The sequence below is a fragment of the Mobula birostris genome, chromosome 22 (genome assembly GCF_030028105.1).
Source record: "Mobula birostris isolate sMobBir1 chromosome 22, sMobBir1.hap1, whole genome shotgun sequence".
In the NCBI taxonomy this organism is placed as follows: domain Eukaryota; kingdom Metazoa; phylum Chordata; class Chondrichthyes; order Myliobatiformes; family Myliobatidae; genus Mobula; species Mobula birostris.
Window position 1 is genome coordinate 48117536 of NC_092391.1, and position 22240 is coordinate 48139775.

The window sequence follows — 22240 nt, forward strand, 5'->3', positions numbered from 1 at the left end:
AAGTAGAGAGGCTGAAAAGGGCTAAAGCTCACTATTATAGAACATAGAAATTTACAGTACATTACAGTGCCATCAATGTAATCTACTCTAGAGACTGGCTGGATTTACCCTACCGCATAGCGCTCTATTTTTTAAGCTCCATGTACCTATCTAAGAGGCTCTTAAAAGACCCTATTGTATCTGCTTCCACCACCACTGCCAGCAGTGCATTCCACATGCCCACCATTCTCTGTGTGAAAAGCATACCCCTGACATCCCCTCAGTACCTTTTTCCAAGCACCTTAAAACTATGCCCCTTCATGTTAGCCATTTCAGCCCTGTGAAAAAGTCTCTGACTATCCACATGATCAATGCCTCTCATCATCTTATACACCTCTATTAGGTCACCTCTTATCCTCCATTGCTCCAAGGAGAAAAGGCCAAGTTCACTCAATCTATTCTCATAAGGCACACCCTCTAATCCAGGCAACATCCTTGTAAATCTCCTCTGCACTCTCTCTATTGTATCCTCATCCTTCCTGTAGTGAGGTGACCAGAACTGAACACAGTACTCCAAGTGGGGTCTGACCAAGGTCTAATATAGCTGTAGCATTACCTCACGGCTCTTGAACTCAATCCCATCGTTGATAAAGGCCAACACACCATACACCTTCTTAACAACATTGTCAACCTGTATAGCAGCTTTGAGTGTCCTATCAACATGGACCCCAAGATTTTTCAGATCTTCCACGCTGCTAAGAGTATTACCATTTATATTACATTCTGTCTTCAAATTGGACATAAAGAAATGAACTTAGAGCATGGATTGATACCTGGAAATATGATGTTGTAGCTATTAGTGAAACATGGTTACGGGAAGGGTGTGATTGGCAACTAAATATTCCAGGATTTCGTTGCTTCAGGTGTGATAGAATAGGAGGGGCAAGAGGGGGAGGTGTTGCATTGCTTGTCAGAGAAAATATTACGGCGGTGCTTTGGCAGGATAGATTACAGGACTCGTCTAGGGAGGTTATTTTGGTGGAATTGAGGAATGGGAAAGGTGTAGTAACGATTATAGGGGTGTATTATAGACCACATAATGGGGAGCGAGAATTGGAGGAGCGAATTTGTAAGGAGATAGCAGATATTTGTAGTAAGCACAAGGTTGTGATTGTGGGAGATTTTAGTTTTCCACACATAGACTGGGAAGCCCATACTGTAAAAGGGATGGATGGTTTGGAGTTTGTAAAATGTGTGCAGGATAGTTTTTTTACAGCAATACATAGAAGTACCAACTGGAGAAGGGGCAGTGTTGGATCTCCTGTTAGGGAATGAGATAGGTCAGGTGACAGAGGTATGTGTTGGGGAGCACTTCGGGTCCAGTGATCACAATGCCATTAGTTTCAAAATGATTATGGAGAAGGATAGGTCTAGACCCAGGGTTGAGATTTTTGATTGGAGAAAGGCTAACTTTGAGGGGATGCGAAAGGATTTAGAAGGAGTGGATTGGGACAATTTGTTTTATGGGAAGGATGTAATAGAGAAATGGAGGTCATTTAAAGGTGAAATTTTGAGGGTACAGAATGTTTATGTTCCTATTAGGTTAAAAGGAAAGGTTAAAAGTTTGAGAGGGCCATAGTTTTCAAGGGATATTGGAAACTTGGTTCGGAAAAAGAGAGAGATCTATAATAAATATAGGCAGCTTGGAGTAAATGAGCTGCTTAAGGAATATAAAGAATGTAAAAAGAATCCTAAGAAAGAAATTAGAAAAACTAAAAGAAGATACGAGGTTGCTTTGGCAAGTAAGGTGAAAATAAATCCAAAGGGTTTCTACAGTTATATTAATAGCAAAAGGATAATGAGGGATAAAATTGGTCCCTTAGAGAATCAGAGTGGACAGCTATGTGCGGAGCCAAAAGAGAGGGGGGAGATTTTGAACAATATCTTTTCTTCGGTATTCACTAAGGAGAAGGATATTGAATTGTGTAAGGTAAAGGAAACAAGTAGGGGAGTTATGGAAACTATGATAATTAAAGAAGAGGAAGTACTGGCGCTTTTAAGGAATATAAAAGTGGATAAGTCTCCGGGTCCTGACAGGATATTCCCTAGGACCTTGAGGGAAGTTAGTGTGGAAATAGCAGGGGCTCTGACAGAAATATTTCAAATGTCATTAGAAACGGGGATGGTGCCGGAGGATTGGCGTATTGCTCATGTGGTTCCATTGTTTAAAAAGGGTTCGAAGAGTAAACCTAGCAATTATCGGCCTGTGAGTTTAATGTCAGTGGCGGGTAAATTGATGGAAAGTATTTTAGAGATGGTATATATTATTGTCTGGATGGACATGGTCTGATTAGGAACAGTCAACATGGATTTGCGTGTGGAAGGTCATGTTTGACAAATCTTATTGAATTTTTTGAAGAGGTTACTAGGAAAGTTGAAGAGGGTAAAGCGGTGTATGTTGTCTACATGGACTTCAGTAAGGCCTTTGACAAGGTTCCACACGGGAGGTTAGTTAGGAAGGTTCAATCGTTAGGTATTAATATTGAAGTAGTAAAATGGATTCAGCAGTGGCTGGATGGGAGATGTCAGAGAGTAGTGGTGCATAACTGTTTGTCAGATTGGAGGTCGGTGACTAGTGGTGTGCCTCAGGGATCTGTACTGGGTCCAATGTTGTTTGCCATATATATTAATGATCTGGATGATGGGGTGGTAAATTGGATTAGTAAGTATGCAGATGATACTAAGATAGGTGGAGTTGCGGATAATGAAGTAGGTTTTCAAAGCTTGCAGAGAGATTTAGGCCAGTTAGAAGAGTAGGTTGAAAGATGGCAGATGGAGTTTAATGCTGATAAATGTGAGGTGTTACATTTCGGTAGGACTAAAATAGGACATACATGGTAAATGGTAGGGCATTGAAGAATGCAGTAGAACACAGGGATCTAGGAATAATGGTGCATAGTTCCCTGAAGGTGGAATCTCATGTGGATAGGGTGGTGAAGAAAGCTTTTGGTATGCTGGCCTTTATAAATCAGAGCATTGAGTATTGGAGTTGGGAGGGAATGTTGAAATTGTACAAGGCATTGGTAAGGCCAAATTTGGAGTATTGTGTACAGATCTGGTCACTGAATTATAGGAAAGATGTCAACAAAATTGAGAGAGTACAGAGAAGATTTACTAGAAGGTTACCTGGGTTTCATCTCCTATGCTACAAAGAAAGGTTGAACAAGTTGGGTCTTTATTCTTTGGAGCGTAGGAGGTTGAGGGGAGACTTAATAGAGGTATTTAAAATTATGAGGGGGACATATAGAGTTGACGTGGATAGGCTTTTTCCATTGAGAGTGGGGGAGATTCAAACAAGAGGACATGAGTTGAGATTTAAAGGGCAAAAGTTTAGGGGTAACATGAGGGGGAACTTCTTTACTCAGAGAGTGGTAGCTATGTGGAAAATGAGCTTCCAGCAGAAGTGGTTGAGGCAGGTTCTATGTTGTCGTTTAAAGTTAAATTGGATAGATATATGGACAGGAAAGGAATGGAGGGTTATGGGCTGAGTGCAGGTCGGTGGGACTAGGTGAGAGTAAGAGTTTGGCACGGACTAGAAGGGCCAAGATGGCCTGTTTCCGTGCTGTAATTGTTATATGGTTATATGTTATATGGTTTGACATGTAGTGAAGAAATTCTAATTATTAAAATACCAAAAACTTACCAAGCATCCATCAGAGTTGATTGTGAATCCTTTGTATCCATTGTATATTTTCTTTTGATTGTCCCCCATGAACTGAATAGTTCTGTGGTCACTTCTGAATGAATTAAGGCCTGGATTACATTTGTAGGTTATTTTTTGGCTGGCATAGGTACTGTGAAGTTTTAGCAAACGAAGCTGTACAATATTCACTCCAGGATATTCAAACTGTGAACATAAATTCAAAGCAAGTGGTGGACAATATAAGTCTAGAAATTAAATGTCTGGCACATTGATATTTCTGGAATTTTTTAAAACAATATTTTAAATCTTGGAATGTAAAGTTATCTCACCAAAAATCCTCCCTCAGTAGAGCTGAACCATTGGTATGTACTTTCCTTTGAATATTCTTTGAACCACCCTTTTGGAGGTACCTGGATAATATGTTGAATATAATAGAATTCATGCAAAGATTTATTCTTTTTAAAAAGAAAGCCAAAAGGAACAGAATAGTTTGCGACCTGCAAGCCACTTCCCTCCAACATGGAACCAATAAAGTTGGTCTTTCTGGACCTCACATGCTCTTTGAAATATGCCACTCCCAAACACTTGTCCAGCCTTACACAACTTCACTTCTGAAGTACTTATCGAATTCCCTTCAGAAATCTGACACTGAATCTGCTCCCCCAACTCTTTTATGCTAGAACAATGCACACAGCACAGGTATTTATTTGCACCTCCTCACACAATTGCTTTGCCACTCATCACAAACCTATGTCTTGTTAACAATCCCTCCGCCAGGAGGATCAGCTGATCAAAACCCCTTGCAATATTCAGCATCTTTCATACTCACCTGAACCTTCTCCTCTCTAAGCAGGAAAATCCCAGCTTCTCTGCTTTCTCAGTGACAGCCTGAATACTTGTCTGGTATCTGCTATCTCATTTCCCTTGGCAACATTGCCTTTATACGTTTGACTTAGTCAGTTTGGGAATGGAATTCCATCTGCTTGCTATGCCTACTGCAGCTATGTTCTGCATGTCCAGAATAGCTTAAAGATGTCATATTGTATAATTCTGATACTGGAACCATACTGTAATATTGCTGTCCAGATTTGGGGAGGTGTGCTATGTGCCAGACATTATTGCTGGTAGCAGAATTCAACTTTCCTTCAATTTGTTGCAGGATTTTGACCTGAAATATTGATAACACCGTATATCCTCTTCCCTATGGTACTGCTTGACCTACAGAGCAGATTGCTTGTTGTTTCCTTTAACTTATCCAGATGAAGGAGAAAAATCTACCCCTAAATAATGAACTCTGTAACCATAATCATTGTGCAGTCACTAATGGACAGGAGATAGCCCCTGCTCTATGATGGAATAACAACACAATCTATCATACAATCTTTAACCTCTAAGCTGCAGTACCTCATTTTCCTTGGTTGGCAAACATGTAGCTCCATCAGCTGTAAAATTGCAGAACACCAGAAGAGCATCATAAGGACATCCCTGATTGGGGTCAATATAATAGAAACCTAATTAAAAAAATCCAAAGAAAACCAAGAATATTATTCAAATTTATTTTTGCCTGATCATTTTTACCAATAGAAAACGAAACTACTTTGAGTTTATGGAACAAAGACCCACAATTGGTAGATATTGGTTTATTGTTGTCACATATACTGAAGTACAGTGTAAAACTTGTCTTCCATGCTGTTTATATAGATCAGTTAATTACACAGTGCATTGAGGTAGGACAAGGTAAAGCAATAACAGAATGAAGGATAAAGTGTAACAGCTTCAGAGAAATTGCGGTGCAGGTAAACAATGAAATGCAAGATCATAATGAGGTCAATACTCGATCCATTATACTAGACAACCATTCAACAGTCTTCTAATAGTGGGTTAGAAGCTGTTCTTAAGCCTGGTGGTTTGTACTTTCAGGCTTTTGTATTTTTTCCCTGATGGAAGAGGGGAGAAGAGAGAATACCTGGGGTTGATGGGGTCTTTGATTATGCAGGCTGTCTTATGGAGGCTGCCAGAAGTTTAGACAGATACCATATGATCTACTAATAGGATAGAAGCTGAGAAACTGGCAGCAAATAGATAGTAATGGACAGAAGTGTCCATAATGTAGTTCAACCTAGAACTGCTGTAAAACACAAGGTGCCACAAGCCACTAAGTTCATGCCCGACATTACAGACCTTGTCCTGTACAGACATCTGAGCTGTTATGCACTTAACATTCGGAGCACCCCTTTAAGTGGCACAAGAACCAAGGGTTGCAGTTACTTTTTGATAAACAGGCTATGAATAATATAAGTAAGGCATTTGACAAGGTTCCACACTGTAGGCTTATTCAGAAAGTCAGAAGACATGCGATCCAGAGAAGTTTGGCCAGGTGGATTCAGAATTGGCTTGCCTGTAGAAGGCAGAGGGTGGTAGTGGAGGGAGTACATTCAGATTGGAGGGTTGTGACTAGTGGTGTCCCACAAGGATCTGTTCTGGGACCTCTACTTCTCGTGATTTTTATTAACGACTTGGATGTGGGGGTAGAAGGGTGGGTTGGCAAGTTTGATGATGACACAAAGGTTGGTGGGGTTGTGGATAGTGTAGAGGATTGTCGAAGATTGCAGAGAGACGTTGATAGGATGCAGAAGTGGGCTGAGAAGTGGCAGATGGAGTTCAACCCGGAGAAGTGTGAGGTGGTACACTTTGGAAGGACAAACTCCAAGGCAGAGTACAAAGTAAATAGCATGATATTTAGTAGTGTGGAGGAGCAGAGGGATCTGGGGGTACATGTCCACAGATCCCTGAAAGATGCCTCACAGGTAGATAGGGTAGTTAAGAAAGCTTATGGGGTGTTAGCTTTCATAAATCGAGGGATAGAGTTTAAGAGTCGCGAGGTAATGATGCAGCTCTATAAAACTCCGGTTAGGCCACACTTGGAGTATTGTGTCCAGTTCTGGTCGCCTCACTATAGGAAGGATGTGGAAGCATTGGAAAGGGTACAGAGGAGATTTACCAGGATGCTGCCTGGTTTAGAGAGTATGGATTATGATCAGAGATTAAGGGAGCTAGGGCTTTACTCTTTGGAGAGAAAGAGGATGAGAGGAGACATGATAGAGGTATACAAGATATTAAGAGGAATAGATAAATTGGACAGCCAGCGCCTCTTCCCCAGGGCACCACTGCTCAATACAAGAGGACATGGCTTTAAGGTAAGGGGTGGGAAGTTCAAGAGGCATATTAGAGGAAGGTTTTTTACTCAGAGAGTGGATGGTGCGTGGAATGCACTGCCTGAGTCAGTGGTGGAGGCAGATAAATTTAAGAGAATACTAGACAGGTATGTTGAGGAATTTAAGGTGGGGGGTTAAATGGGAGGCAGGGTTTGAGGGTTGGCACAACTTTGTGGGCTGAAGGGCCTGTACTGTGCTGTACTATTCTATGTTTCTATGTTTACATGTGAATAGGTCACATTGCCTCTCCAGAAAACTCCATCATCTAATAGAAAATATCACTGCTGGTCTGACCCAGGTCATCATTTCAATCTCCTCTTATTCCCCATAACCCTCAAACTCCCCAAGACAAGCATCTGCCTGTTTCAAAGCCACAGGGTCCACAGCTCCCTGGGGGCAGCAGAATTCTAATGAATCCCTTGGAGAAGGAATGGTACTTCACCCATTGCTCGTTCTGAAACACTGTTCCAACAACAGATCCCATCTCGTGAAGATTTTCAGTGGCCCTCCTGGACTAATGGACAAGTCAGTTATTGAGGAAGGGGATGGGGAGGAGGTTGGGGCCTCAACGCCATTCTATGAGTGCAGTCAGCTGCTCGAGCTGCACAGAACCCCCTACCCCCGACGTGCACAGAGTTGCACTGGGAGCCAGGCTCCTTATGGAAGACCAAGCTCAGGAGCCACTCTGGAATGAAGAGCTTGTCCCAGACATAGGGACCAATGGTTCTCGGGAATGGAAGACCGGTCCCATTACGCTAAGAATTCCTAACTTGTCTAAGGTGACTCAAGGGCTTGTGTGAAGACAGTTGATGAATGAATCAACCTCAGTGCTTTGGTGCAAAGAGGAAACATGAGCATCATCTATAAAAACACAGATAACTGTCTGTAGCTGCAGCAGTCTCTCTAGGCTGGTAAATATAAATATCCCAGCAGGAAGCCTCTTAGGAACCCGTTCTACCACTTCTAGGGAAGGAATCACAGAGTTTCAAGATCTTTCTGTACATTTATGGATTTGCAGATCTAACAGCATAGAAACAGGCTTTTCAGCCCAACTCGTCTCTGCTAGCCAAGATTCCCACCTAAGCTAGCTCCACTTGCCCACCTTTGGCCCATATCCCTCGATTCATGTACCTATCTGGGGTACATTTAAATGTTTATGTACCTGCCTCAACCATTTTCTTTTGCAGATCATTCCATATACTGACCACTCTGGGTGAAAAAGTTCCACCACAGGCTCTTATTATGCCTTCTAGTTCTTAATTCCCCAACCCTGGGGAAAAAGCTGTGTGCATTCATGTTTATATACACCTCTATGAGATCTCTCCTCAATGAACAAAGCTACATCCTGCTCAACCTCTCTCTACAACTCAGTCTCTAGCACCCTGGTGACATCCTTGTAAACTTTTTCTTCACTCTTTCCAGTTTAATGACATCGTTCCTATAGCAAGGTGACCAAAACCAAACACAATATTCCAAATGCAAACTCACTAATGTTTTGTACACATGCACCATAACATCTCGGCTTTGATACCCAATACCATGACTGATGAAGCCTTTGTCAATACCCTGTCTACCCATGACACACTTTCGGGGAGGTAAATACACATACTCCTCTGTTCTACAACACTTCCCAGGACCCTACCATTCACTATGAAAGTCCTACCCTCAGTTGTCTTTTCAGAGTGCAACAGCTTTCACATCCTATTAAACTCCACTTGCCATCTCACTTGCCCAGCTGATCAATATACTTCTGTAAACCCTGATAACAATCTCCACTGTCTAATGCACCAGGCCACTTGTTTTGGTGAGATAGCGCAAAAATTTGAAAGAGCTTGGGGCCTTTTGGAACTTTTCAACTGGCCTCAGTCATCGCAATTTTTTAGGCAATTGGCAAAGACAAATAAAGAGGTTAGGTTTAAATGGAGCAGTTCTTGTGTGAGTGGGACAGTGTTCGTGTGTGAGCGGTCACTGTTTGAGTGGGACAGCGTTATTGTGTGAGTGGAACAGTGCTAGTATGTGAGCGATCATTATGTGAGTGGGACAGTGTTAGTGTGTGAACGGTCATTGAGTGGGACAGTGTTAGTGTGTGAGCGGTCATTGTGTGAGTGGGACAGTGTTAGTGTGGTTAACGTGAGGTTTCTGCTCAAGAGGCTTAGATGACAAGAGGAAAGGTTAAAGTAAATTTTGGGTAAGTTTCTTTGTTTTTTGTCTATTAGTGCATAACTAGTGCATTGAGAATGGGTCCAGGGTCAGTAGTTCTTCCTTCAGGTGAGATGCGGGAATTCTGGAAGACCTCCAATCTCCCTGATAACTACATCAACATAAGCTGCAGTTCCTTACAAACTGTGTTAGGAAACTGGAGCTGCAGCACGATGACCTTTGGCTCAATTGGGAGAATAACGAGGTGATAGATAGAAGCTATAGAATCAGATGTATCAGTATTACAGTGGAGTAAAGTGAACTACAGAAGCGTGAGAGAGGAACTGGCCAAAGCTGAGTGGAAGGGAACACTAGCAGGGTGATAGCAGAACAGAATGGCTGGAGTTTCTGGGAGCAATTCAGAAGGCGCATGATTGAATCATCCCAGAGTTGAAGAAAGCTCAAAGTTCAAAGTAAATTTATTATCAAAGTACACTTACGTATGTCACCATATACAACCCTGAGATTCATTTTCTTGTGGGAAGCATTTCAAAGTTATAATGATGCAGCTGTGGCTGACAAGGAAAGTCAAAAACAGCATAAAAGCAAAGGAAAGAGCATACAATATAGTAAAGTTAGTGGGAAGTTAAAGGAGCTGGAAACTTTAATAAACAGAAGGCAATGAAAAAAGCAGTAAGGAGAGAAAAATGAAATATGAAGGTAAACTAGCCAATAATAGAAAAAAAGATATCAAAAGTTTAATATGGGGAGTAAAAGAGAGGCAAGGGTGGATATCCTAATGCTAGAGAATTATGCTGGAGAGGTAGTAATGGGAGACAAGAAAATGGCAGATGAACTCACTAAGTATTTTGTACCAGTGGAAGAGAACAGCAATATGCCAGAAATTTGAGAGGATCGGTGGGGGGGTGGTGCAAAAGTGAGAGTAGCTGATGCTATTAAGGAGAAGATGCTTGGGAAGCTGGAAGGTCTGATGGTAGATAGTCACCTGGACCAGATGGACTCCATCCAGGGTTCAGAAAGAGGCAGTCGAAGAGAATGTGGAGACATTAGTAGTGACATTTCAAGAATCAATAGATTCTGGAACGGTACTGGATGACTGGAAAATTGCAAATGTCACTTTGCTGTTTAAGAAGGGGGAGAGGCAAAAGATAGGAAATTGTAGGCCAGTTAGCCTAACTTCAGTGGATGGTAAGATGTTGGAGGCCATTACTAAAGATGAGGTTTTGGGGTACTTGGAAGCATGTAATAAAATAGCTCAAAGTCAGCATGGTTTCCTTAAGGCAAAATCTTGCCTGACAAATCTGTTGGAATTCTTTGAGGAAATGACAGGAAGGATAGAGGAAGGAGAGTTAGTTGACGTTGTTCACTTCGGTGCTCAGAAGGCTTTAAGAAGGCGCTGCACACAAGGCTGTTAAACAAGACAGGAGCCCATGCTGTTACAGGAAAGATACTAGCACGGATAGAAGATTGGAAGGAGGCAAAGAGTGGGAATAAAGGGGACCTTTTCTGGTTGGCTGCTGGTGACTAGTAGTGATCCATAGCAGTTGATGTTGGAACTGCTCCTTTTCATGTTATATGTCAGTGATTTGGATGATGGTATTAATGGCTTTGTGTCTATGTTTCTGAATGATACAAAGATAGGTGGAGGGGTAGGTAGGGTTGAGGACATAGGGAGTCTACAGAAGGGCTTGGACAGATGAGGAAAATGGCCGAAGAAGTGGCTGATGGCATACAGTGTAGGGAAGTGTACGGTCATGGACCTTGATAGAAGGAATAAAGGCATATACTATTTTCAAAATGGGGAGCAGATTCAGAAATCAGAGGTGCAAAGGGATGGGAGTCCCTGTCCAGAACATCCTAAAGGTTAACTTGCAGGTTGAGTCGGTGGTGAGAGAGGTTAATACAATGTTAGCATTCATTTTGAGAGGACTAGAATGTAAGAGCAAGGATGTAACGCTAAGGCTTTATAAGGCATTTGTTAGACCACACTTGCAGTATTTTGAGCAGTTTTGGGCCCCTTATCTAAGAATGGGTGAGCTGGCATTGGAGAGGGTCCAGAGGAAGTTCACACAAATGATCCCAGGAATGAGGAGTTTTAGTTGGCTCTGGGCCTGTACTCATTGAAATTTAGAAGAATGAGGGGGGTATCTCATTGAAACCTATCGAATATTGAAAAGCCTAGATAGAATGGACATGGAGATGATGTTTCCTATGGTCTAGGATTAGAGGACACAGCCTTAGAATAGAAAGACATCCCTTTAGAACAGAGATGAAGAGGAATTTCTTTAGTCAGAGGGTGGTGAATCTGTGGAATTCATTGCCAATGATAGCTGTGGAGGCCACGTTATTGGGTATATTTAAAGTGGAGTTTGATAGGTTCTTGATTAGGAAGGGCATCTGATGTTATGGGGGAGAAGTCAGGTGAGGGAAAATGAACCAGCTATGATGGAATGGCGGGGATGACCCCATAGCCGAATGGCCTAATTCTTCCCCTATATGGACTATGGACTTATGGAAATATGCTATGGATTGTTGAGACATCTAATGGCTCTTTAACATGTAGGGCTACACCCCTTGAAGTGAGAGATGGCACATTTTCAACTACAAACGGGGGGGGCGGGGGGGAGACAGAGAAAAGTGGCCTGAATCCCAGAACTGGTCCTTACCATCACGGAGCTGGGGCTGACACAGCTGTAGTTCCTTGCAGGTTGTGGCAGGGTTGGCCTTGGTTCCAGTGGGTGGGGCCACTATATGCCGAATCTCCATACTTAAAGTTTCCAAAGTCTTCCATATGCTCCTGGAACCTGAGCCATGGGTTTTGTTCATTATCAGCTGTCGAAAGAGACAAACGCAAAAGCACAGGATATTTATAGGCTTCCTTATCTCAGGAGAATTACAAGGGTTTAGCTCTTGGTTAGCACTTCTCAATGCCTTTGGAGGGGTGCAATTTTTAAAGGAAGCTCATATGAAGACAGAATGTGTCAGATCCCTGCTGTGAATCCTTCCGCCACAAGACATGGGAGGACGATAACTGCCTGTACTTTGTCAAGATTGTGCAGCTCGCTAGCATCACCTGGCTGTCTCAATCAGAGATTTTGAATGTTGCAAAGCCTACTCAGTGACTTGTACTGTCTTCATCAAATTAACAAATTCAGACAATGTGCTTACCTGCTTTCTGATCATCGTTAATCACCAACATAATTTACTATATTCTAGAGCAACATATAAAATGCTGGAGAAACTCGGCGGGTCAGGCAGCATCTACGGAGGAGAATAAACAGTCGAGCTTGGGCCAAGACCTTTCATCAGGATTGGAAAGGAAGAGGGAAGATACCAGAATAAAAAAGTTGGGGGGAGGGGAAGGAGGATTAGCTAGATGGTGATGGGTAAAGGCAGGAGGGTGGGAAAGATAAAGGACTGGAGAAGAAGGAATCTGATAGGAGAGAAGAGTGGACCATGGGAGAAAGGGAAGAAGGAGGAGCACCAGGGGAGGTGATAGGCAGGTGAGAAATAGAGGTAAGTGGCCGGAGTGGGGAATAAAAGAAGAGGAGAATAAAAGGAGATGAAAAATTACTAGAAGGAGAGATCGATGTTCACGCCATCAGGTTGGAGGCTACTTAAATGGAGTATGAGATGTTGCTCCTCCACCCTGAGAGTGGCCTCGTTGTGGCAAATGAGGAGGCCATGGACCAACATACTGGAACAGCAATGGAGACAGGAATTAAAATCGGCCACTGGGAAATTCCACTTTTAGCGGATGGCAGTGATTTATGATTTGCTGTATTTGTTCATGATTTACTATTTTCTGTTTCTTAGTCAACATCCAAGCACCCTTAATGCAGATCCACATCTTTCTGACATACTGCTGTTCCAGTGGCAATGGATGCTAGTTGCAAGCACTATAGCTGGTATTCACAAACGCTGCAGAGTACCAGAGCTTGACCGTCCCATCTCCACCACTGGCCCATACTGGTTAGTTTGCTAAGAACTTAAAGTGGATGGAAGTAAAGAAGTTACTCTGAACACCCCCGTCACAAGACCCACTGTATTGAGCTAGTCATGGCACTTAAACTTAAGATAAATTGAAAAGATGGAGGATTAAAACAATGTTGTATAAAGCCTAGAAAAAAAACTAACTTTCTTAGTCAGTGTTAAAGGTTCTATTTTAACTCACTGATATGATATTTTACAATGCAAACCCTGAAAAGATCACAGAAAATGATTACCAGAGCTTTGTGGGGTAAAGCCATCTGGTAAAACCAACTAGTGTGATACGCGGTAACAATGTGGAGCTGTAACACTGCCTTCACACTTACAGAGAAAAACGTTTTCCAGGTGTCAGTGTACAGAAACTTAAATTAATTAAATGACAGTTTATTTATTTCGACTTTCTTTGACACCAGAAGCAATTGTTCAAAACAGGAGTTGGTTGAGATAGTGTCAGGATGCTGGGGCAGGGACCCAGTGGCAGACCATGTACTGTACACTCTGTGATATTTACTGAGTAGCAAATCCCCGGGGGGGGGGGGGGGCAATAAAGTCGGCATCAAAGTTCAGGCACAGATCAAAAATTCCGGAGAAATCCAAAAACCAGACTTGAGGGACATTCAGAGTACAGATACAAATGCTGGAAAGGCTCAGGAAAATTCACTGGCACAATCTGGCAACAAGCAGCTGAAAACACAGGATTGAAATACACTGAGCAATGAACAGAAAGGCAGATGATAGGTGGAGCACAGTGAGACACAGGTGGCAGCAATACAGGTAATAATGGGAAACAGGTGAGAGGCGGAGTACTCAGTAATACAGGGGCCGGAGTAGAGCGGGAACGGGGACAGGAGCACATGGCAATACAAAACCACAGACTGACGGCTACGGAGAAACACACAAAAAGACAAAGTTCAACTGGAGGTACTGACAGAAAGACTGGGAGATGGCAGACCCAAACAGAATGAGATCTTCTTTAGTAGCTTGGATGCTAGAAATGGGAAATAGAAACAGAAAGTGCTGGAAATACTCAGCATCTCCAGTAACGTCTGTGGAAAGAGAAGCAGAGTTAAAGTTCTGGGACAAGTCACCAAAGGCTGAGCTTGTTTCTCCACGGTTACCATCTGATGTGTGATAATCAACAATCTCTGTTTTATTTCACAATTCCAAAGAGTCTGGAAATACAGAAAACAACAGCCTTGGCAATACCAGATCATAAGAATGATTGTTCCAACTGCATGGGTGCACTGTAAGAATCATGTTCAGATTTTTGAAGTAATTTATCTTGAGCAACATTAGAAACAGGTTTTTTCATGAAAACTTTGCTCAGATTATTGCACTCCCCTTCAATTTATACATGAATGGAACATAAATTGAAACAACAGCTACCCGCTGATGAGGAGTTCAGCAGTAATTGGGCATGGGGCACTGAGTTACACAGAACGTTGATCAGCACAGCACAAGGACAGGCTGCTTGGCCCATAATATCTGTGCGAGGCACGATATCAAATTAAACTAAATCTTTTCTGCTTGTATATCATCCATATCCCTCCATTCCCTGCACATCCACGTGTCTATCCACGTGTCTCTTAAATAACCACTGTTGTATCTGATTCTACCACCAGCCCTAGCAACGTATTCCAGGCACCCACAACTCCCTGTGTAAAATCTATTTGCCTCACACATCTCTCAGGGAGCCACAGAGCACAGAAATACACCATTTGGCCCAACTAGTTTATACTGACCAAGATGCCTATCTGAGTTAGTCCTATTTGACCTGCATTTGGTGGTCCCTATCTCCCTATCCCTTCCTGCCACTCAAAACCCTTCCAATCCACACACCTGCACATTTTTAAAGAATTCTATTTTAGTTATTTGAGTCATCTCTACTGTACGATTCATTTTTGTGGTTCACAATTTATCTAATGAAGTGGGTGCACTGTAAGAACCAAGATGGCGCCAGAAAGTGGGACTCTTTGCATGCAGCTCTGAAGGGAATCTTCAGATATTCCCGATTAGGACTACCACAGCTGAAGTCCACAGTCACAGACATGTCACTTCAGTGAGCAATATTATTTTAAGGTTTTTGATCCTCAAAGTCAGCAGACACCAGACTGCAGACTGTGGTTGCGAGTGCAATTTTCCTTTAAGAGAAAGGAAAAGTGGGAAGCGTGCTGGGCAGCAAGTAAGATTGAAATGCAGGGCCCTGACACCTCCACTTCCTACCGCATTGCTGGCAAATGTACAGTCTCTGGAAAATAAAACTGATGACCTCCGGGCCAATACAGTCCCACCTGGGGCTCCAGTGCTTATAGCCATGTCTGACACACTGTCCTGAAGCCACACATACTGCATTATGGTCTATGAAGTATGGTCAAGGGAGGAGTTAAAGCAATTACAGGACTGCTTTAAGTCAGTGAACTGGATCGTGCTCAGAGATTCATCTTCGAATATCAATGAAGATGCCACAGTTACCACCAACTTCATCTAGGCCCGTACGGAAGAGTGCGTGCCTTCAAGAACCTACTGGACATACCCAAACCAAAAACCATGAATAAACCAAGAGATTCACAGTCTCTGGAGGGCCAAACCTGTGGTGTTCAAGACTGGTGATCGAGAAGTCTACAAGAAGGCCAATATGACCTACAGAAAACTATTTTAAGAGCAAAAAAAAAGGATTTTGATTGAAGCTAGAGATGGAATGGGATGCTCGTCAACTCTGGCAGGGTTTGCAGGCCATTACTTCCTACAAAGTAAAACTTAACACCATGAATAGCTGTGACACTTCACTGCCAGATGAGCTCAACACCTTTTATGCCCACTTTGAAAGGGAGAATAAAACTACACCTGTGCGAATTCCTGCAGCATCTGGTGACCTTGTGATCTCTGTCTGGAGGCCAATGTTGGAACATCTTTCAAGAGGCGAACTTCCACAAGGCGTCACACCCCAATGGTGTACCTGGTGTGGCATTGAGAACCTGTACCAATCAACTGGTGGGAGTGTTCAAGGACTTCTTTAATCTCTCACTGCTGCAGGCGGAGCTTCCCACCTGCTTCAAAAGGGCAATAATCATACCAGTGCCCAAGAAGAACAGAGCAAGTGACCTCGATGATTATCACCCAGTTGTACTTACCTCTACTATGATGAGTGCTTTGAGAAGTTAGTCATGACCAGAATCCACTTCTGCCTAAACAATGACCCACTGCAATTTGCCTATCGCCACAATAGGTCTTCAAAGTATGCAACCTCACTGGCTTTCCACTTGGCCTTAGAGCACTTGGACAATAGTGATCCCTATGTCAGGCTGCTGCTTGTTGATTACAGCTCAGCATTCAACACCATCATACCCTAAATACTAAGCAACAAGCTTCAAAATCTGGGTCTCTGTACCTCCCTCTGCAACTGGATCCTTGACCTCCTCACCGGGAAACCACAGTCAATACATAAATAATATCTCTTCCTCACTGTCAATGAACGCTGGTGCACCTCAAGGGTGTGTGTGTAGCCCACTGATCTACTCTCTCTAAACCATGACTGTGAGGCTAAGTACAGCTCAAAGGCAATTTATAAATTTGCCGATGACACAACTGCTGTTGGTAGAATCTCTGATGGTGACAAGGTGGCATACAGGAGTGAGATCTGTCAGTTGGTTGAGTTGTGTTGCAACAATAACCTTGCACTCAAAGTCAGTAAGAACAAGGAATTGATTGTGGACTTCAGGAAGGGGGATTTGAGGGAACACACCCTGAGGGATCAGTAGTGGAAAGGATGAGCAGTTTCAAGCTCCTGGATGTCAACATCTCTGCAGATCTATCCTGGGCCCAATATATTGCTGCAATTACTGTACAATAAAGATATGACAGAGACAATATTTCATTAGGAATATTTGGAGTATTGTGTACAGTTCTGGTCACCAAATTATAGGAAAGATGTCAATAAAATTGAGAGAGTACAGAGGAGGTTTACTAAAATGTTGCGTGGGTTTCATCTCCCAAGTTACAGAGAAAGGTTGAACAAGTTAGGTCTTTATTCTTTGGAACGTAGAAGGTTGAGGGGGGACTTGATAGAGGTGATTAAAATCATGAGGGGGATTGATAGAGTTGACGTGGATAGGCTTTTTCCATTGAGAATGGAGGAGATTCAAACAAGAGGACATGAGTTGAGAGTTAAAGGGTAAAAGTTCAGGGGTAACATGAGGGGAACTTCTTTACTCAGAGAGTGGTAGCTGTGTGGAACGAGCTTCCAGCAGAAGTGGTTGAGGCAGGTTCGATGTTGTCGTTTAAAGTTAAATTGGATAAATACATGGACAGGAAAGGAATGGAGGGTTATGGGCTGAGTGCAGGTCGGTGGGACTAGGTGATAGTAAGAGTTCGGCACGGACTAGAAGGGCTGAGATGGCCTGTTTCCGTGCTGTAATTGTTATATGGTTATATGGTTATATAGGAGTTTGAGGAGATTTAGTATGTCACCAAAGACTCGAGCAAGTTTCTACAGATGAGCCACAGACAGCATTCTAACCGATTGCATCGGTGTCTGGTATGAAGGTGCAACTGCACAGGGTGGGAAAGAGCTGCAGAGGGCCGCAAACTCACCCAGCTCCATCGTGTGCACTAGCCTCCTCAGCATCGAGGACATCTTCAAAGAGCAATGCCTCAAAAGGGAGGCATCCATCACCCAGGACATGCCCTCTTCTCTTTGCTACTACCTGGGATGAGACACAGGAGCCTGAAGACACACACTCAACACTTTAGGAATAGCTTCTTTCCCTCTGCCATCAGATTTCTAAACAGACAATGAACCAACCCACGAACAGTATATTTTTTATTGTAATTTATAGTTTTTTTTAAACCATATTGCACTGTACTGCTGCCACAAAGCCACAAATTACATGATATACGCCGGTGATATTAAACCTGATTTTGATTCTGATTCTGAAGTCAGTGAGTCCAGAGGTAGTTCCTGAAAGTTAAAGCCCCTTGGTTGGCACGTCCTGAAGTTGGGCACCCAACGTCTGCAAGTGTTGGCCAGGGTCCAGAGGGTGAGGTACCCTACGTCTGTGACTCTGAGTGTCCAGGGCCAAGGAGTCCAGAGGCCGACTGTCCAGGGGTGGAGATCTGTCTCTGTGTGCAGTGGGAGGTGGGAAAGGGACTTGTTTCGTTGATTTTGTCATTGTTGCTGCTTGTGTCGTTCTGCTCAACAGTGTGGGGGTGTTATGCTGGCACTGGGTTATATGATGACATTTACAGGCTGCCCCCAAAACTTGGTTAAGTTGTGCTGGTTCAAAGTTCAAAGTAAATTTATTATCAAAATACATAAGTGTCACCATATACAATCCTGAGATTCGTTTTCTTGCAGGCATTCTCAATAAATCTGTAATGGAAAAATAGCCATAATAGAATCAACGAAAGACTGCACCTACTTGGGATTTCAACCAGTGTGCAAAAGAGAACAAGCTGTTCAAGTACAAAAAGAAAGAAATAATAATAATAAATAAGCAATAAATATTGAGAACCTGAGATGGAAAGTCTTTGAAAATGAGTCTATAGGTTGTGGGAATATTTCAGTAATGGGGCGAGTGATGTTGAGTGAAGTTATCCCATTTGGTTCAAGAGCCTGATGGTTGAGGGTTAATAACTGTTCCTGAACCTGGTGGTGTGAGTCCTGAGGCTCCTGTACCTTCCTCCTGATGGCAGCAGTGAGAAGAGAACATGATCTGGGTGGTGAGGATCCCAGATGATGGAGGCTGCTTCTCTGCAACAACGCTTTGTGTAGATGTGCTCATTGGTGGGGAGGGCTTTATCCATGGTGGACTGATCCACATCCCTACTCTTTGTAGGATTTTCTGTTCGAGGGCATTGGTGTTTCCATACCAGGCTGTGATGCAGCCAGTCAATATACTCTACACCTCACATCTACAGAGGTTTGTCAAAGTTTTAGATACCATATCAAATCTTCGCAAACTCCCAAGGAAGTAGAGGCACTGTTGTGCATTCTTCATAAATGCATTCACATACAGGGCCCAGGACAGGCTGACCCTCTCCACCTCTGACCCTCTGTTGAGGATTGGTTCATAGACCTCTGGTTTTCTCCTCCTGAAGTCAATAATCAGCTTCTTGGTCTTGCTGACATTGAGTGAGAGGTCGTTGCTGTGGTATCACTCGGCCAGATTTCCAATCTCCCTCCTATATGCTGATTTGTCACCACCTTTGGTATTTATTGGGACACAGCACAGAATCGGCCCTTCTGGCCCTTTGAGGCATGCCGCTCAGCAATCCCCCAATTTAATCCTAGACTAATCATGGGACAATTTACAATGACCAATTAAACTACCAACTGGTAAGTCTTTGGACTGTGGGAGGAAACCGGAACACCCGCAGGAAACCCTTGTGGTCACGGGGATAATGTACATGCTCCTTACAGGCAGCTGTGGGAATTGAACCCGGATCACTGGTACTGCAAAGCGTTGTGCTAACCACTACGCTACCATGCTGTGATTTGACCTACGAAGTGGTGTCATCAGCAAACTTGAATATGGCATTGGAGTTGTGCTTAGCCACACAGTCATTAGTGTAAATCGAGTAGAGCAGGGGGCTAAGCACACAGCCTTGTGGTGCACCCGTACTGATGGAGATTGTGGAGGAGATGTTTTTACCAATCCAAACTGACTGGAGTCTGCAAGTGTGGAAATCAAGGATCCAATTGCACAAGGAGGTATTGAGGCCAAGGTCTTGGAGCTTATTGATTAGTTTTGAAGGGATGATAGTATTGAATGCCAAGCTACAGTCGATAAAGAGCATCCTGAAGTCTGCATCTTTGCTGTTCAGATGTTCCAGGGTTGAGCGAAGAGCCAATGAGAGGGCATCTGCTGTGGACTTGTTGCTCCAGTAGGCAAATTGGAGAGGATCCAAGTCACTTCTTAGACAGGAATCAATGTGTTTCATCACCATCTTAAAACACTTCATCCCTGTGGATGTAAGTGCTACTGGATGATAATAATGGACAACAATTTTTTCCGAAGTGTTGCTTCCTCAGAATTTACTTTGTTGATGATAGACCACCTGAAGCTGAATGCAGATATACTTTAAGGCTACCTGTATCATTTAGGAATTTGGAAAAACAAGAAATTGACTTCTATTGAATATAAATATTGCGCTTTGCAATAGCTCAACAAGGCAAAAAATATTTCATTGATTTTCATTTGTACTCAGTGTTTGAAGCTTCTCACTTAAGTGTCCAACAATAATCAGCATTGATGGATTCCAGTTGCCCTGATACCATTTCTCCATGACCACAGTGTCCTGGTGAAACCTTTCACTATGCTTGTCATTGACAGTGCAAAGACTTGCAGGGAAGGAGTCTAAATGGGAATGCAGAAAATGAATGTTTAGTGAAATGTTGCACTTCATGGTTTTGTGTGCTTGAAGCATGCTGTCAACCAGCTGCCTGTGGTCTGGTGCTCCGTCGTTGCCAAGAAAAATGTCAACATCTTTGAATGCCTTCCATATGATTTTCCCTAGTCCCATTAGACTTCCTTCAAATAGCTTGTCATTGATGACCTGTTTGATTTGTAGGCCAGCAAAATGTCTTCCTTAATCTAGGCATCAGTTATTCTGACTTGAATTATGAATTGACACAACAAATATAGGTGATTTCAAAAAAATGGTGCTCGCTATTCGTACCTCCACTTCTCCTACCTTGCATCTTGGAATCCATCAGCATGACTGCCTAGGTTGCAATGGACTTCCAGTGATGGAAATGGGTAAATTCTTCTCTATACGTCCCACCTTATCACCACCTCCTTCAAAGTTTCCCCCTCTCACCTCATGCATGCTGTATTAGAGGGCTCGTGACTGTCACATGACATCGCTGTCCATTTACCTGGTCGAAAGATACGCCTCCTGCCAATCAAGGTTTGACCCCTCCTCACCCATCAATGCATACCTAACCATTGGCCCCTTTAATTCACCTTGTACTTGACCTTGGGCAATTGGCCTTTGTAATCAGCTTAACCCTGCTGGCACCGAGCCATTGGCTTCCCTGTGAATCACCTGGGCTGGACTCATCAGCCCTGCTGCACTATAAAGGAAGCCACGTGTGCTTGCTACCTCCAAGGGACCACCCTGCCGTTGGTGCCTTGTTCGTTGAGTAGGGTTAGGGGTGTGGGTATTGTCCCTAATATCATAAGAGCCGTGTCTGCACAGAGTCAAGGGGTGTCGGGTATCGTATTGACTTTTCCCTTGGTTGTGTGTGTGTGTGTGTGTGTATACGTGTATTTCGTTCCCACACGATTTTATTAATTGTCCGCGTGTGCTTTATTGCTGATCCGACTACTGTGAATTGTGTGCGTGTGGCTTCTGTTATCATTTTCCCACGTTTGCCTTCTGTAAATAAAATCCTTTACTACCAAGGCTGCGTGTCCAGAGTCCTTGTCCGTGAGACTTATCGAACCTGTTTCCTCATTTACAACACATGCTCTCTAGTTTTTGATATTTATACCCTGATAAAAAGACTGTCTATGCCCCTCAGAACATCATAAACTTATACTGACTCACCCTTCAGCATCCAGCACGCCAGAGAAAACAACACTAGTTTGTCCAGCCTCTCCTTACAGCTCATACCAGGTAACATCCTGGTAAACTTCTGTGTCCTTTCCTAAAACCTCAACATCCTTTCTCTAATGGGACAAAATACTCCAAGTATAGCTAAACCAAGGTTTTGTACAGCTGCAACATGTTTTTCTTGCCCTTATGCTCAACGCCCTGACCCTATTGGCAAGCACAAACCATTTGCCATCTTTACCCCATTATCTACTTCTGGGGGCACTTTCAGGGAGTTGTGGACCTGGACCCCAAGATCCCTCTGTATATCCAGTATTTGGTCTGTGATAACAGTGAATTGGAATCCCTTCAACCCTCAGTGCATTAGACCAGAAACCTCAGTGAATCCTTGTGGAAGGCTTGTTTATTGGCTGGTCACCTGTGTTCTCTGGCTGAGAGATTTTGCAGATTGCTGCCTCATTTTTCTGCAACTGTGAGATTTGTGTCGAGGAGGGAGCAATGAGAAGATCTGCAGAGCCTTGCATAACATGGGTAATTTGCATATTAGCCCTTGTGGATTCACCGGCAGAGGTGTGTCTCAGCAAGGTGTGAACACAAACTACACCAAGCCTATAGCTCAGCAACTGCAGTCACTGAG

The 22240-nt window shown here is 43.2% G+C and overlaps 1 protein-coding gene across 1 annotated transcript in view; it reads right to left on the bottom strand.

Moving 5' to 3' along the window:
- The window catches only part of LOC140186098 (uncharacterized), a 61229-nt gene that overhangs the window by 5485 nt on the left and 33504 nt on the right, over window positions 1-22240 (bottom strand). The window contains exon 12 of the mRNA XM_072239972.1: window positions 11724-11889. Coding sequence (XP_072096073.1) covers window positions 11724-11889 — 166 coding nt within the window. The remainder of the gene's footprint in view (window positions 1-11723; window positions 11890-22240) is intronic.